Source organism: Phyllobates terribilis, unplaced genomic scaffold (assembly GCF_046119375.1).
Source record: "Phyllobates terribilis strain yellow unplaced genomic scaffold, ASM4611937v1 Scaffold_11__3_contigs__length_659146591, whole genome shotgun sequence".
NCBI lineage: Eukaryota > Metazoa > Chordata > Amphibia > Anura > Dendrobatidae > Phyllobates > Phyllobates terribilis.
The window spans coordinates 247129463-247148427 of NW_027362771.1; the positions used below are offsets into that span (position 1 = coordinate 247129463).

Below are 18965 nucleotides of genomic sequence, written 5' to 3' on the forward strand. Positions count from 1 at the left end.
CTCCTCCGTCAGTCTGACAGCTTTATAGCGATGCACAGAGACTGACTGCTTACAACTGGAAAGCAACTGCACAGCATGATATTTGAAATAAACCCCTTTGTGCTCAGCAAGGAATAGATATATTTCTTCACATATCACAGGCCTGTTCCCAGCCGACTGAGATATATGTGCTATAAATCTTGTCTGTTAAGACACAGCACAATAAATCTCACGAGTTGTATGTTTTCAGTCTGCAGCCTGTCTTGACTCAGGACTAGAACGGGCTGCAGTTTGAATTATATCAGGGACGCCATTTTATCTCCTGCTCGGCAAACCACTTGAAGTGGCAGCAGGATCGGTATGGCATGTGATTGGCTGTTGAGGACGTGTGACTTGAACAGTCCATTATCTGTGATGTTAGTGACCTGACCATGGCAGTCATTCACAGGTTGCATAGGTCTTGCTGCTGCTACCCTCTCTCTAGGTAAGTGCCAGTAGGGGAGTATAACCTCAGTTGTTAAATATCAAAGACTGACCGTGACTTCCAAACAGAAAACGGGTGTGAACAGGTGCAAGCTTAGAGTAGCCACCTCCATATTTAACCAACAAATAAAGATGCTCTGTAATACTATAGCATGCAAACATGAAATATATGAAATTGGAATTGCATTACTGCACAAGAAAATAGGAAAAAACGAAGATACTTAGCACATAAATTGGCCAATTCATGTCTGCCCAGCAGCTAACGACAAGACGATCCTCATTGCTGAGAACCTAAACTAATGTGATTCCTCTCCTGGGCTGAATAGCCTATAATTATATGGATAGGTAGGATCCTGCTGTGATTAAAGCCGCCATTGGCTGATACGTGGAGTGCTCAGTCAGAGAGCCTATGTATGAATATGGAAATGCACTAGAAAATAGCTGATGTCATTGGCTGCTGGGCAGACATGAATTGGCCAATTTATGCGCTAAGTATCGTCATTTTAATCTATGTTCTAGTGCAGTAATGCAATTCCAATCTTATATATTTCATGTTTGCATGCTATAGCGTTACAGAGTGCATCTTTATTTGTTAGCCTCATTTGCTATTTTTTATTTTTTAATTTACCAAGCCACTGGTAACATTTTCATTTTGCTCAGCCAGCCCCTTTGATATGTTGTCATTTTGTATGCATGATATTTCAAGATATCATAGGAAAGAAACACGTTACCTAACCATCTCTTATAATTAAAGTGCGTATTTCCTATCTTTTTGGCCATGTAGAAGCAGCAGCATAGTGCAGCCTATAGCATTGGCGTGTACTTGCATCCAAGTGTAAAAAAAAAATATCACCTGGGTTGATCAGACTGGTTATTTCTCTTCATTCATTGTGGCCACCAGTGTCTACCGTCTATGCGCAGGGGCCTTGTAATACAATGAGGGTGCATCGTGTCCATAATTAGGCTGGCATTAGCAGACCTTTGTGTAGAAAAGTATATGAAATCTGGAGTATTGAAGGTGGTGTGTTTATTTTATAGGAAAGGCGATTTTAATTTTACAATAATTACAACATTCATTTTAATTTGACAATGTTTTTAACTGGACTAAACCCAAAATCCCATCTGTGTTGGTATGAAATGCAGGGCAAGAAGGAGAGCGATCAAGCTGCTGTGTGATTGGGAACAGCGAGTGTCGGCCTTTTTGTATAACAGATGGACAGTAAATGACTTGTATTATCGTCTGAAATCTCTTATTACAGCACAGGTGGAAGTCCCATAATTAGCTCATCTGGATGCAAGGACAAAATATTGCTTTCAGCGTGTTTATTCACCTTTGTGATGTCATGCTATCAACCGGTGGTGTATGTTGTAACCATTTATCTAGAAATGCTGGGCGATTGTTAACCCCATCTACTGCCGCCGCTGACAAGGTTAATCTGAACAAAGACTAATGGGTTTATCGTATTTGGCGCATTTGTTCGATTGATTTATCCAGATGTCTTGGGAAGCAAAAAACAATTATGGGATTGGCAGATAGTCTTGTTGCTCAGCGTTTGGCATGAGTGACATTCGGGCTTCTTGCCCACAGGAACTTCAATGTAAACTAATTGCCAGAATCAACATATAGGAGGGCTTTCTATATGCTGTGTGCTCATTGTAGATTGTGTGACATCTCGATTGCCCTGTCACAGTGCGATGATGGAAGCGTCCATGCTTCATATTTATCTGCATATTATTTATACAGGTGCTGTGAACAGGGCTGTCGCCTGCTTCATTTTCCTCTCATTTCCTCTTACCGTCTGATAAATGGAGATAAATGGCAATTGCACTTTCTATGAGCTGGATAGCTAGATTTCACAGAGCTTTCTTGTAGTCCTTTAGAAGCCTAACCTTATATAATGTGAATGACTGACTGCACAAATGTGCAAGAAAAATAAGATAAACTGACCTCGGGTCATGCGTAGCCAGTCAGAATGCATATTACAGGGCATTTCTAGTTGTGTATTCTCATTCTTTAATGAATGTCTGCTCTCAAATATCCTTTTTTCCGTTTTTCTATTCTAAATTTTTTCATAATTCCGTGCTGATACAGTTCTTGTGTGCAGATGTCATTGCAAAGCCTTGCTACCTGACAAGGGAAAAAGAAGGGACACCAATTGTCTAGTGTTCTTGAGCCTCCATATACATTACTATCACGTCAATAGCAGGTTCTGCCGGCAGTCTAATGTGTATGAGGACCACATACAGATGATTTTCTCAGGAGTTAAGTATCCTTCAAATTAGATTTTTAGACTGCGTTTCCTTTTGTTTTCCCTGAGATAAGCCACCGCCAGTGATGTCTGGCAGCAGCTCTTATAGAGAACACGAGAGCGCTTGGCAAAGCGAGCCCTCCTGTGTGTTTGTGTGTGGAAGATGTCCGAGATAGCTGCCCGCCCACCGAACCATCGTTTGGCTGACAGTCATCTACGGCTTGTTACCAAGTCAGACAAAGACTCAGGCTGTGTGTCCACTATGCGTTTTCCAAGCGTTTATGCTGCGGAATTTCCGCAGCATAAACGCTTGGGAAACGCTTGGTAATCCGCCCCCCATTGTCCCCAATGACAAGCCGCAATGTCAATGCCCATGCTGCGGATTTTTCCGCAACGTTTATGCTGCGCTCAAAAATCCGCAGCATGTCCATTAATTTTGCGGACACGCAGCGTAATCGCCGCCATTGACTTGCATTGAAACGCATAATATCCGTGTCAGTACATTTGTACACACGGATATTATGCTTTTCTATGTGCGGATGGTACCCTAGTCTGGAGGAGAGGAGACTCTCCTCCAGACCTGAATACCATAGAACCTGTAAAAAAAAACATTTAAAATAAAAAATAAAGTTTATACTTACCTTCTGTTGTCCTCCCGGTGTTTTGTCTGCTCTGTCCGGTCTCTAGCAATGCTCGCGCTGTTGTGAAGGACCTGCCATGACGTCACTGAGTCATGTGACCCATAACATGGCTCAATGACGTCACCGCAGGTCCTTCACAACAGCGCGAGCTGCCCAACACACTGGACGCGGCGGAGATAACACCGGGAGGACAACAGAAGGGGAGTATAAACTTTTTATTTTTTTACCATTTTTATTCTTTTTTTTTTTTAACTATTAACTTGGTCACACTACTATAAATCTATGCCGGTTGCATGGATTTATATAGTGTGAACAAGTTGTCAAGCACTTTCCAAGTGATGCTAAAATTGCTTGGAAAAGCACTTCATAACCCGCATGCAGAAATGCATGCAAAAACGCTGGACAAACTCTTCTACCTGGCGGGAAAAACGCATGTAAAAACCGCATGCGTTTTTCCTGCCAGGGAGAAGCGTAAAAAATATGCAGCATTTCTGCATCGTGGGCACATAGCCTTATAGTGTGGCTACTTCCAGTAAGTGGCACTCAAGGGACAGCTTTCTTTCTTTAGAAGGAGAGTTAATTTGCATACCTTTTTTTTCCCAGGTAGCATTTCCTGGCCTATTGACCCCCTATGCCCACTGGTGGTCTCCCCAATTAGAAGCAATTCTTCCTAGACCTCAGACAGTCCTCCTAGGAGAGAAAAGCACTCTCATTGAAACACTCAATTTGAAAAAAAAAAGCCATATGCAAGTTCCAAATACTATAGAAAGTACCAAAATGCAGAATTACATATATTATTACTGAAACCTTACTATGGATCTGCACCAACAAAGCAACAATATGGCCATGAGCATGAGGCCTTATTAATAATACCTTAGCGTAGTAACAGTTATATGTATTTGTATTCGTTATATAGACTGTGTATGTATCAATAATAGTTTTGTCATTTTGTCTGTCCCTTTCTATTCTCGTCATGTATCATGCAGGGAATGTCTCTAGAGGCACAGCCTGCGAGCCGAATAGTTTTTTCTCGTGTTTGTACTTTCCAGTGATTTTCTGTGAACACATGTAGAACAATGACAAGTTTCCAGTGACCTCCGGGTAGACATGAATGTAGTAGCTGTGACTGGACATGGATCTGTACTCTTTCAGCCCACCAAATCAGCTGTGAACAGGATTCAATCAGCTGTGAATGTCATTCTTTTGCCTGACTGACTATTTTTTTCCTTGTCATTATCTTTTTGTTTTAGGTAAGCAGAAAACAACCAGAAACCTATTTTTTTTACTGTAGTAATTACTTTGAGTCAGTGCCTCAATAAGGGAGTTAATTAGCTCATAGGCCGTGTTGATGGCAGTGGTATGCTTGGTGCTTCTGAAATTGATTTGCTTAGGAACTACCTTATATCCAGAAATAAGCCTGACTGTTGTGGGACTTATGTATTTGCCTTACAAATGGAGTTAGAGAGTAGAACTATGTGAACTCTAGTGAAATATATTAGCCTGCATGCACACTAATGCCAAGGCATAGGGTGGTTAAGTAGAAAATGATTTGCCATGTGAAATCCAGCCTGATCAGGGGTCTTGCAAAATCCCCCTTGTGTGCACGCTATTGACCTTTCCATATACATTGATGATCTCTATTTAAAGGAAATCTGTTAGCAGGTTATGCTATGTAATCTGAGAGCAGCAGGAGGTAGTGAAAGAGATCCTGATTCCAGCAATGTGTCACTTAGTTTACTGGGTGCAGCAGTAATGATAGTCAGTTTTCTCTGCTGCAGATTTAGCAGAGCATAAACCTACATATATTTGAGGAGCATAGAGTAAGTAGGCCAGAATGCACATAAGAATAGAATAAAGCCAATAGAAAAAAAGTGCAAGGCACGAAAGAATAGATAAAGGTAAATTTTTATTTTCACATAGATAAAAATATATTATTAAAAAAGTACATGTATGACACAAGACAATCATAGCTGATGAGGAAAAATAGGCAGCATGACATCAATTTCCAAAGTAGGTCAATGTATAAATGCAATATAATAGTTGTCCAAATATAGAAGTATACCATACAATATAAAGTCCAAATATTACAGACTGATACCAATGCAGAGGAAATATCAAGGAAAATACTAATCATGCATAGAGACTATAGTTAGAGTAAGGTACCATAAAGTTAAAAAAAATATACAACGGGGAGTATAAGCACAGTGGCAAAAGAAAAGGGGAAAACTCACCAGACCATGAGGAGAACCGCACCCGATGCGCGTTTCCCACCAAGCTTCATCAAGGGGCAGAGCTCAGATGTTGAGTTGTGTAGAACTACGCCCACATCACAGCTCTTTGTGTACATTGTATAGTAATGGAGAACTTCTAATCCGTACTGGGGGGCTCGGCTGGCCGTGGAGGTACCAGGCTGCTTTTCTTTCTGCTGATAAGACACTGATTGTATTGAATGAGCAACACACAGTCCAGTAAAGTGACACATCAATGTAATCAGGGTCTCTGCTCCTATATTATAGTGCTCTCAGATTACACAGCAAAAATTTGGTGACCGATTCCCTTTAAGATGTCAAGAAGCTGGAACGCCTCTCATTTGAAAAGCTTTCCCAGTTGTGTCCTATTCAGCATACGTGTAAAAGAATTGCTATTTCTGTGACTTTAATAGACTTCAATGGACCTATGTACATGGATGGCTCATCCATCCTCCTTTCATTTTCACTGTTTGCAGATTGAACCATATTCTTAACATATTCATTGATGCCTGCATCATAATTTAGAAATTAGATGAGAACATAAGCAATTGTGAACATGAGAATATACCGTAGTTATGTCTGCATTGTTGCAAAAAATAATTAATTCTATATTTTTCTTAACTGGCAATACATGAGTTTTGATTTTTATAGGACTGAATTTATTTTCTGTTGATAAATACAAAATTGTTGCTGTTTTAGAACAAGAAGATTGGACAACAATCAAAGGAAAATTCATGGCGATTAATGTGGCCAGCATGAGTTGTGCCTGTCCGCGCAGTCCGAGAGGCCTATCACCAGCCGCTCACTTGGCAGATGGAACAGCAGATCTTATTTTAGTTCGCAAATGCTCCAGATTAAATTTTCTTATGCACCTTATCAGACATACAACCAGCAATAGCGATCAGGTAATTCGTAATATAAAAGGAAAAATCAAGTCTGCACTTACATACTATAGGCTGAGAGAGCACAAAATGCTCTCATTAATTTAGCTTATTAATATATTCCATAAGGGGAACAGTCCTTAAATATGTTTGATTTAGCAGTTGTCTTGTTTTTTTCTTCCCGTCTAGACTACCTCTTATGTGAAGATTTACTTGTATTAGGAGCAGTCACCATAAATATTCTCTTGGCTTATCAGTGCAAAAAGAAAAGAAACACTCTCTGCTTTTATTTTCACCCATTTTATCATCATTATTCACTCCTTTGCAATTTTGGTTTCTTCTGTTCTTGGAGACAAGAGTAGCTTGTTCCATGTGACGGGGAGTAACAGAATTTCCTTATAGTGCAAACTCCTATACTACTAATTGTCTTCCTCCCTAGATCATCAGAGATAATAGCCCCATGGAATCCCAATCTTAAACCGCTAATATCCTATCTACCTATCTATATATTGTAGGGATTCAGTCTCTTAGGTGGGCAATAGGTAGCTTTCACACAGGCAATGCAGTTTGGTCCAAATGTGAAGTTTTATTGTTTTCATAAAACTATTATTATAGCGCCATTTATTCCATGGCACTTTACATGTGAAAATGAGTATACATAATAAAAAAAAAAGTACAGTAATCTTGAAGAAAGCAAGTCACCGACTGGTACAGGAAGAGAGGACCCTGCCCGCAAGGGATTCAAAACCAGAAACAGGCTCTTCTAGGCACAGAGATATTGCAGCAAATAAACAGTTCATTTAGCAGGCAGATATGCAGTGTTGCTCCCCCGAACAGATTAGTCCTTTCTCCCTGAGCAAACTTCATACACAGAAGAGGTACAATCCCACCAGTCTTGGTATCCCTTTCAGCCCAAACTCAGCCCAAACTCTAGCAGCTTTCAGCGTCAAATAGAAGTGTTCATCTCCAAACACAGTTCACACTGAACAGGTTGCAGCTTCTACATGTTCTTTGCAACTCCAACACACAGACTGCTCAGCCTTTCTAGCTGACCCATGCAGTCTTCATTCAGAGACTCTGATATGACTCTCTCCCAGCTAAAGCTCACATTTTGGCTGGGTACTCTCCAGCTTCAGCTCACTCGACTCTGCTTCATTTAGCTGACTGACACACCAAGGGGAACACAGGTCCTGGTTCTTAGTTAAAGCTAGTCAGGTGCATCTAATTAAGGCCTGCAGTGCTAGTATTTAGCCCAGTGATATCTGACTTTGCTGCAATATATACAGTACAGACCAAAAGTTTGGACACACCTTCTCATTGAAAGATTTTTCTGTATTTTCATGACTATGAAAATTGTACATTCACACTGAAGGCATCAAAACTATGAATTAACACATGTGGAATTATATACTTAACAAAAAAGTGTGAAACAACTGAAAATATGTCTTATATTCTAGGTTCTTCAAAGTAGCCACCTTTTGCTTTGATGACTGCTTTGCACACTCGTGGCATTCTCTTGATGAGCTTCAAGAGGTAGTCACCGGAAATGGTCTTCCAACAATCTTGAAGGAGTTCCCAGAGATGCTTAGCACTTGTTGGCCCTTTTGCCTTCACTCTGCGATCCAGCTCATCCCAAACCTGATTGGGTTCAGGTCTGGTGACTGTGGAGCCAGGTCATCGGGCGTAGCACCCCATCACTCTCCTTCTTGGTCAAATAGCCTTTACACAGCCTGGAGGGGTGTTTGGGGTCATTGTCTTGTTGAAAAATAAATGATGGTCCAACTAAACGCAAACCGGATGGAATAGCATGTCGCTGCAAGATGCTGTGGTAGCCATGCTGGTTCAGTATGCCTTCAATGTTGAATAAATCCCCAACAGTGTCACCAGCAAAGCACTCCCACACCATCACACCTCCTCCTGCATGCTTCACGGTGGGAACCAGGCATGTAGAGTCCATCCGTTCAACTTTTCTGCGTCGCACAAAGACACGGTGGTTGGAACCAAAGATCTCAAATTTGGACTCATGAGACCAAAGCACAGATTTCCACTGGTCTAATGTCCATTCCTTGTGTTCTTTAGCCCAAACAAGTCTCTTCTGCTTGTTGCCTGTCCTTAGCAGTGGTTTCCTAGCAGCTATTTTACCATGAAGGTCTGCTGCACAAAGTCTCCTCTTAAGGCTAAGTGCCCACGTAGCGTTTTTCAAGCGTATATGCTGCGGAATTTCCACAGCGTAAACGCTTGTTAAACACTAGGTAATCCGCACCCCATGGTCCCCAAGGGGATTCCGCAAGTTCTATGCCCATGCTGCGGATTTTTCCGCAGCGTTTATGCTGCGCTCAAAAATCCGCAGCATGTCCATTAATTTTGCGGAAGCGTGGCGTAATCGCCGCCATTGACTTGCATTGAGACGCACATAATCCGTGTCAGTACATTTTTACTCACGGATTATATGCGTTTCAATGTGCGGATGGTACCCAGTTCTGGAGGAGAGGAGACTCTCATCCAGACCTGGGTACCATTGTACCTGTAAAAAAAAAAGAATAAAATTAAAAAATAAAGTTTATATTCACCTTCCGACGGCCCCCGGTCTCCTTCCCTTTGTTTGCGGGCAGGACTGAAGGACCTGCGGTGACGTCACAGTCATGTGACCGCAGGCCCTTCAGTGCAGTGTCCCGCGATCAGCTGGCAGACAGGAGCGAGCGCAGCTACACACGCCGGGCCATCAGAGGGTAAGTATAGGTTTATTTTTTTATTTTTAAACATTCTTACGGTCACACTATATAAATCCATGCTGTTTGCATGGATTTATATAGTGTGACCTAGTTGTCAAGCACTTTCCAAGTGATGCTAAAATCGCCTGGAAAGCGCTTGTCAATCCGCATGCAGAAACGCATGTGAAAACGCTTCAAATCCGCATGTATTTGGCAGGAAAAATGCATGTACAATCTGCATGCGTTTTTTATGCAAGGGAGATGCAGAAATGATGCAGAAATTTTTTGCTTCATTTCTGCATCGTGGGCACATAGCCTAACAGTTGTTGAAGATATGTGTCTGCTGCTAGAACTCTGTGTGGCATTGACCTGGTCTCTAATCTGAGCTGCTGTTAACCTGCGATTTCTGAGGCTGGTGACTCGGATAACCTTATCCTCAGAAGTAGAGGTGACTCTCGGTCTTCCTTTCCTGGGGCAGTCCTCATGTGAGCCAGTTTCTTTGTAGCGCTTGATGGTTTTTGCAACTGCACTTGGGGACAATTTCAAAGTTTTCCCAATTTTTCGCACTGACTGACCTTAATTTCTTAAAGCAATGATGGCCACTCATTTTTCTTTACTTAGCTGCTTTTTTCTTGCCATAATACAAATTCTAACAGTCTATTCAGTAGGACTATCAGATGTGTATCCACCTGACTTCTGCACAACACAGCTGATGGTCCCAACCCCATTTATAAGGCAAGAAATCCCACTTATTAAACCTGACAGGGAACACCTGTGAAGTGAAAAACATTTCCAGTGACTACCTCTTGAAGCTCATCAAGAGAATGCCAAGAGTGTGCAAAGCAGTCATCAAGCAAAAGGTGGCTACTTTGAAGAACCTAGAATAGAAGACATATTTTCAGTTGTTTCACACTTTTTTGTTAAGTATATAATTCCACATGTGTTAATTCATAGTTTTGATCCCTTCAGTGTGAATGTACAATTTTCATAGTCATGAAAATACAGAAAAAGCTTTCAATGAGAAGGTGTGTCCAAACTTTTGGTCTGTACTGTACATGTATATATTTTAAGATAAAAACACACTATTTTTGCTGTATATTGCAGATTTCTTTTCAAATGCATTTGTATGACAACCCCTTGAATTTAGTGGTGAAGGTAGGGGGTACCAAGACATTGCATGCCTCATTTTTTTGTGATACTCTACATACAGAACCCTATTCATTTAAGACTGGCATGGTGCATGCCAGTTTAGTAGGAGGCGCCTTAATCATTAAGAGAGTCATTCCACTTAATGAATTAGACTTATCTTGCAAATGGCGTTCGCCTCCTCCAGAAATGTTACTCTGCACTGGAATAACATTTCTGGCTTAAAATACGCCTCAACTTTTCATGACTTTGTCTGATGGGTTTTGCCACACCCCGTCTTGCCCCAGCACAGCTGCATTTAAAAAGGTTTCATGCCAGAAAATAGGCGAGAACACTTTCCTGAATCCGGACCACAGTATATGAATGTGACAGTATTTGGAAGACGCCTCCTTAGGTTAGGTTTATCCTTCCACCTTATAAACCTCACTAGGCATCCCTTAAATTACATGTAGCGGATGCTGTAGATTTTCATCTGAAAATGTCTTTATCACTTGTACACAATAAGCAATATTTGAAAGAGGTAAATCTGTTTATTAGATACCCCTGAAAATGTATCTGCAAATTGCACAGTTACACAGTTCATGATCTTGGGTTTGTGGTCTTTTGGCTTCTGTCGTTTGCATCACATATCTGTAACAACATGTTACTCTTTTGTTTATTTTTATAGTTTGATTTTCCATTTGTGGATGTTTATCGAATAAAGAGTTTTCAGTTTACTCCAAAGCACTTCGAAGAGGAAGATGCTGAAAGCACTGATTTTGGGATTATCAGCAAAAAGAACTTTGCTCAGATTTGCACAGACCACCCCTCTTGTGGTTGCAACCATCTGAACAGTGTGTGGAATTGTGATGGGGAAACTTTGGAGCAAACTGCCCTTGAAATGAGGTACATCTCCCTCTTTTTGTTTATGGAACCTGTCTTATCTGTCTTCCTATTAGATATATATGGACTCAAATGTAAATTGCACAGTTGCCCATTAAAAATGACAGTACAAATCTATTAAATATCTTTAAATAAGATGCTTAAGGAATACCTATCATTGTGGGCAAAATACAGTCATGACAAAATGTTGGCACCCTTGAAATTGTTCTGGAAAATGAAGCATTTCCCCCAGAAAATTATTGCAATTACAAATGTTTTGTTATACACATGTTTACTTACTTTGAATGTATTAGAACAAAAAAAAAAAACTGAAAAAAAGGGCAAATTGGTCATAATTTCACACACAATCCCAAAAATGGACCTGATAAAGCTGTTATTATTATTTATTTATTATTATAGCGCCTTTTATTCCATGGGGACTTTTGGCAGAAATGTGAAGAACTGTTGGTTCTCTTCCAAAATATGTGGTTAAACAACTTTATTTCAAGCTTGTGATGCTCTCTCAAATTCACCTGTGGCAAGTAAGTGTGGGCAATATGAAAATCACACCTGAAACCAGATAAAAGGGGAGAAGTTGACTCAGTATTTTCATTGGGTGTCTGTGTGTGCCACACGGAGAACAGAAACAGGAGAAGAGAACTTTCTGAGGACTTGAGAACCAAAATTGTTGAAAAATATTAACAATCTCAAAGTTACAAGTCCATCTCCAGAGATCTTGACTTTTTTTGTCCACGGTGCGTAACATAATCAAAAAGTTTATAACCCATGCCACTGTAGTTAATCTCCCTGGACATGGACGGCAGAGAAAAATAGGTAGTCCGGCTGGTGGATAAGCAGCCCCAATCAAGTTCCATAGTTCGTGCTGACACTGATGCACCATGAGCCTGCTGGACAGCTTGAATTTCTATCTGTCGACACTTGAATGAAATGAAACGCTATGGCAGGAGACCCAGGAAGACCCCACTGCTGATACTGAGACATAAAAAGGTAGACTGCAGTTTGCCTAAATGTACATGAGTTAGCTTAAATGCTTCTGGGAAAGCGTCTTGTGGACAGATGAGATCAAGATAGAGCTTTTTGGTAAAGCACATCATTCTACTGTTTACCGAAAACAGAATGAGACCTACAAAGAAAAGAACCCAGTACCTACAGTCAAATATGGTGGAGGTGCAAAGATGTTTTGGGGTTGTTTTGCTGCCTCTGGCACTGGGTGCCTTGACTGTGTAAGACATCATGAAATCTGACGATTACCATAGGATTTTGTGTCACAATGTAGTTTACAGTCTCAGAAAGCTGGGTTTACGTCTTTGGTCATGTCCAGCAGGACAATGACCTCAGAAATAATTCAGGAAGCACCCAGGAATGAATGGAAACAAATTACTTGAGAGTTCTGAAGCGGACAGCTATGTTTCCGGATCTAAAATCCATTGAACACCTGTGGAGAGATCTTAAAATTGCTGTTGGGAGATGGCACCCTTCAAATATGAGATACGTGGAGCAGTTTGCAAAAGAAGTGGTCCAAAATTCCAGTTGAAAGGTGGAAGAAGCTTGTTGGTTTTAGGAAGCAATTGATTTCAGTTATTTCTTCCAAAGGGTGTGCAACCAAATATTAAGTTGAGGGTGCCAGCAATTTTGTCCGGACCATTTTTGGAGTTTTGTGTGACATTTTCCAATTTGCCTTTTTTTCCTGTTTTTTTGTGTTGTTCCAATACACACAAAGGAAATAAATGTATATCACAAAACATGTGTAATTGCAATAATTTCCTGGGAGAAATACTTCATTTTATAGAATAATTTCAAGGGTGCCAACACTTTCGGCCATGACTGTATATTCCCTGAGTTATGCCTAGCATAGAGCTAGAGGAGAGCATTATGTATGACCCAATGATTCCAAGAATGGCTCAGAGAGAATCCTTATGTTATGTACTGTCCTCTCCGGTACTGTAGTAGGCATAACACAGTGTATTTGTTTTGTGAGAATTGTTCTTTTAATTGGTTCCTGTCACCTCCAGAAACACTATTTACCAGCAGATGGGGATATACTACAGTTAAATAATGGTTAAATTACTCCTGCATACAGGCGATCTGCTCATCGCCTGTATGCAGTAGAAGCAATCAGACAACTGCTGCTTCTAGTATCCTATGGAAACTATTGAAGCATGCAGTAATTGTTAAAAAAAAATGTTTTTAAAAATATTAAAAACATAAAAGTTTAAATTACCCCCATTTCGCCCCATTCAAAATAAAATAATAAAAAAAAAAAAAACACATAAACATTTGGTATCGCTGCGTTCAGAATCGCCTGATCTATCAATATGAAAAAAGAATTAATCCGATCGGTAAACTTCGTAACGAGTAAAAAACATTCTAAACGCCAGAATTACATTTTTTTGGTTGCTGCAACATTGTAATAAAATGCAATAACGGGTGATCAAAACATCGGATCTACCACAAAATGGTATCAATAAAAACGACAGCTCCGTGCGCAAAAAATAAGCCCTCACCTGGCCCCAGATCCCGAAAAATGGAGACGCTATGGGTCTTGGAAAATGGCGCCATTTTTTGAAAAAAATGTTTAGCAAACTTTGGATTTTTTTTTTTTTTTTTTGCAATTTCACCGCACTTGGAATTTTTTTCCCGTTTCAAGCACACGATATGGTAAAACCAGTGATGTCGTTCGAAAGTACAAGTCATAACGCAAAAAATAAGCCTTAAGCCCTCACATGGCCATATTGACGGAAAAATAAAAAAGTTCTGGCTCTGGGAAGAAGGGGAGCAAAAAATTAAAACGCAAAAACAGAAAAACCCAAGGTTGTTAAGGGGTTAATTGTCTCCCTGTAGCCGGTGCTCCAGAAATCCCGCCAGGTGTGATTTAGGCTATGTACCCACGATGCAGAATTGAAGCAGAAAATTTCCCCAGCGTTTCTGCATGTTATTGGCAGTAAAAACGCTTGCAGATTTTACACGCATTTTTCAAGCGTTTTTGCAGCGTTTTTCCATGCGGATTTGATTTGCGTTTTTCAAATGCATTGTGACCTCAAATCCACATGCGGAAGCGCACAAATAATGGACATGCTGCGGATTTCTCTGCAAGGAAAATCCGCTGCGGAAAATTCCGCAGCATGTGCACAGAACATGCAGATTTTCTTTGGGGATCATGGGGCACGGATTACCAACCGTTTTTCAAGCGTTTACTCTGTGGAAATTTTGCATCAAAAACACTTGAAAAGCGCATAGTGGGCATGCAGCCATAGAGCACTGTACCCCAGCTCTAGTCCTCAAGGCCCACCAACAGGTCATGTTTTCAGGATTTCAGTAGTATAGCACAGGTGATAATTGCATCACCAGCTCAGACAATAATTCCATCATCTGTGCAATACTAATGAAATCCTGAAAACATTGACCTGTTGGTAGGCCTTGAGGACTGGAGCTGGGGAACACTGATTTAGAGGACCTGCCACCAGGTCAAGTGTCCCCACTGCTTCCCTGAGTATTCCACTTTTCCTCTCCTGCCATGTTGTTCCAGAGATATGGACTTTTTTTACTTGGTGCTAATTTTTATGGCCTTAACCAAGGAGGCATCATGACAATTTTGTGAGCCATGCCACTTAAAAAACAGCATAAAAATTAGCAAGCTAAACAAAAAGGCCTATATGTCTTGAACTGTATGGCGGATATAAAAAAAACAAAAAACCTCTGGAAAGTAACCAGACTAAAATGTTTGGCAAAAGTGGCCCTTTTTGACCTAATGACTGGTCCTCTGTAAATTTACCTACAGATTATCCCTACATCTGCAAGTAATTAGCATTTTTGGAGCTGTTCTCTTTAATTCTCCCATGATGTACAATCAGGCTCTTGTTCACAAGTTTTTCCTATACAATATACAGAACATCAGGAAGATTCTCGGATATATAATTTTCACAGAAAATAGTACAACCATATATTCAGAAGTAAAATAGACTTACTGTGCTATATGCCTATTTGAAGGTCCCATTGTAAACAGATGTATATTACACTGTTTAATATATTCTGCAAAGGCCTACCTAAGTATATCAGTCCGACAGAGGTCTCCTAAGGATACATTGCAGTGTGCAATCAGCATAAATTATCCAGCCACATTTGACCTAAATTCCCTACTTTTATTTTTTCATGATGATTGTAGTAATAAGGCAAAGTTGCAATGGAAGGTTTGTCATCTGAATAGGGAAAAATCTTTAATAAAATGTTTCTTAGTAGCGATTACAATATTGCAATGATATATGGTTGACAAGTGATGACAATTTTTCTAAGAATTGTTCTACTTGTCATTACTTCTCTTGTATGGACCTTGTGTTACCTTCATTTTCTCCTTTCTCATCCGAAGCGACCATTAAAACTTGTACAATAATATGGATATAACAACAATATAGAGAAATATATTATTGTTACAAAAAGTAAAAAATCTCTTTGGAAAATTAGTAATCACATTATAGATCGCGTTAGTATATGGTCATTTATTCCTATGCTGTAAGACCGTGCAGAATGATTATTTTAAACATTAAAATTGTTGTTTTTTTGTAATTTCTTCCAGGGTTCACTGTCAATTGATTAAATTATTTGCACGTGGCATTGAGGAATCCGAGAATGACGAAGACAGGAATCCAAGCAGGGTTTAGTCGGACATTTGGTGTCCTTTGCCGATTTAATTGTTTTTTTTTGTTTTTTTTGGTATTATTTATTTTACATTTAGAAGTAATCCACTTTGAAGGAAATAATGTGGAACCTAATTTAAAAATGATGGAAAAAAAAATCTCTAATGTATTTTAAGTTTAAATTTGATGTAATTTATAGTGATTTATTAACTAATTGGCATTTTTTGGCATAGTTACAGCACTTATTGTGTAGCCTTAAAATTTGCTCTTGGTAATCTTTGAAGTGTCTCTTAAACTGTTACAGTTTTTCTAGATTTTGGCAGATTACATATATTTTATGTACTCAACTAAAACATGAGCATAGGCCGTTTTGATGACGGTTATACGTTGAAAATCTAAATCAAACATAGCTTATTATGTTCTACTTAGTATTTGTTGAGGTGCAATATTTTCATATTGACTGAGAATTAAAAATTTTGCAGCACTGTCAAAAAGTGTATTTTCTATTGGTCCTTTTGCCCTAGAACCAGGAAAATTTCATTTTTATCCATATTATTATTTACCTTTATGGTGGTTTATGAACTGATTGGCATGCCTTGACAGGTCGGGTAGTTGTAACTAGCCTTATTGTATGTGTATTTAAACTTTACCATTATGTGTTTCATCTATGCTAAGGATGAAGATCTCAAAGAATGTTGAGTGGCTGTCCACATAAATCTAATAATGCAGTCACCGCGAGCCTCGCTCATGCTTTTGTTGTGTTCTGTACAAAGCTCTTCTTGTCTTTCGGTAGAGCTGTTTTTGTTTTGTTTTAAGTACCAACAAATTGTTGTGTACTAGTCCGAGTTCACCAGCAAACTCAAGTGCTTTCATCGCCTACTTTTCATCTGAAAGAGTTTGGTTACTGTATCATTAGTGGGCTTTTAAAACTTGTTTACCAGTACTTTGAATGGACAGTACCTGCGCTGATGATATTTCAGTCAAGTAGAATTTAAAGCATACAAAGATAAAAGCAATAAACATGTCAGATGAGAAAGTAAAATCATTTCAGACGTTACCGAAGTAAAGCATTACGTATTGAAGGTGTGTGCTTTTCTGAGTCAAAAATGACTGCAGTATTTGTTCATGGAAACATCTCTGTTAATGTAACGAACAGATTGTTCTCTTCTGGACAGCCATTATTAATGATCCCATGGAGGTGGAAACAATAAAATAAAAGATACATCCCGGATCAGGGTCACTCTTCTGTTCTCAGCTCTGCGACCCCTGATGGTACTCTGGCATTACATCTGGAGGGGTTGCCTTATGAGTGCTGCAGCCAGTCAGTGACCACGGATCACCTACAGCTTTGATACTGTTTCTTTCAGCTCAGACAAAATGTGAAAGCTGCAGCCGATGATTGGCCGCAGCGCTCATGTGATGCTCCTGCCGAAGATTGCTTTCAGGGAACACAGTGCTGAGAATGGAGAAGCCGTGCTAGTCCGGGAGTTAAGTTTCTATTTTTTTAAGGGTTTGTACAATAGTTGCCAGAAGAATTTGGTTTTATTAATGTGCTTAATAAATTTTTGAAACTATGACAAGGTTTATTGTGACAAAACGTATAGGTCAAGGAAAAGAAGCAAAACCTTCATCCATCATGCAACGATAAAAATCATTATCAACTAACCATTTTGTAAATGTACATATGGCTAATAGCTACATTTACATCTAGCATTGCTTTATATCAGTGGCTTGAGAATCATTCCTAAACAACAAAGGCTTTCCTCTATCCTCCAGGAGAAAACTACTGAGGAATGTATATTTCTGCAAGCAATTTCATCAAGATAGGCCACTATTTACAATGTAAAAGTTTTAATTTTTCATAATGATGATCCATATTGAAGACCATGTGTTTGGTCCCGGAGACCAACAAAGATACTATTTTTCACACTGTGTTGATCATAGTGTGCTTTAGTCAGCAATCACTGCCCCGTCATGCAGATTTAATCAGAGCGACTGCTTTAGAGAGTGAGAGAGGCAGTCTAGTGTGTTGAGCCTTCATGTGATTTGCACAATGAGTTACAGTAAATGGTAATGAATCGCTGATTGGATTTCATTAAGATAGAAATCATGCCCTCCACCCAGTGCTATTTTACGTGATATTGACCATGGCATATGAAATATAAAGCTATCCACAACCAGCTATGGAGGTCTTCTTGTCAAAATCTCCAAGGTTCATAAACCTGCTGTAATGTAAGAACGTATTTGATGTATAAATGCATGTTTGTCACTTCAGTTTTACTGTGCAACTCCGCAATGCAAACATGTAAGCATTCCTGCTATTTTTGAATCATGAAATAAATATTTTAGTATGCAATAAATTGTCTTATTCTTTGGTTTATTGATTACACTGATCAAACTGCCTCAAATGTTAGACCAGTATATGGTTCAATTTTTGGAATCAGCAGGTCAAATATACCCAGTTGTTATCTATCAGCTCTAGTTTTTGAGATAAAAAACATATGCCATATACCACTCTTCACACTGCTCGTCCATCAAAAATCATGATATTTTAATTTACTATTTAAATGAATCTTCTAAACATGAGGGAAATATTGTAAAAAAAATTAATGCATGAAAATCGACTTATTTCATACAAAAAGCTCAGATTTATTATATAAACTTTGCAGTCATTCGACACACAAGAAGCTCCTATTTATATGCACCAACCAGCTGCAAGGTATGACCACTGATTGGTAAAAGTTTACCAATCAACAGTCGTTTAAATGCCTGTTTGAGCGAACTAGTTTGTGTGTTTTAAGAATCTTCTAATAAAGGAATCATTCCTACAATTGGTAAGAGACTTCTTTTACTCGGTGATCAGCGCAGCACTATACCCTTGTAGACCAGCTCTTCCATTGATAATGGAGATCTGGCAAAAAGCACAAGTTCCAAACCAATGAAGAGCCTTACAGATTTTGCATGAAAGAAAATTTAAAGCTGTTTTCTTGCCTTAAGATATTGATGCCTTGAGAATTAGCAGTTTGTCAGATTTGTGGGGGTCCCTCGAAGAGCTGTTATCAGCTCCATAAATAGTAAATAGAGCTAAACAGCACAGCTTTCTTCACTTTGTG

The 18965-nt window shown here is 39.4% G+C and overlaps 1 protein-coding gene across 2 annotated transcripts in view; it reads left to right on the plus strand.

The window, feature by feature from the left end:
- Positions 1–18212, plus strand: part of CERK (ceramide kinase) — a 101845-nt gene extending 83633 nt beyond the window's left edge. For both annotated transcript variants that reach the window (XM_073652140.1, XM_073652141.1), the window contains 3 exons: positions 6301–6506; positions 11007–11224; positions 15792–18212. In XM_073652140.1, coding sequence (XP_073508241.1) covers positions 6301–6506; positions 11007–11224; positions 15792–15876 — 509 coding nt within the window. In that variant the 3' untranslated portion in view covers positions 15877–18212. The remainder of the gene's footprint in view (positions 1–6300; positions 6507–11006; positions 11225–15791) is intronic.
- The last annotated feature ends 753 nt before the right edge of the window (positions 18213–18965 follow it).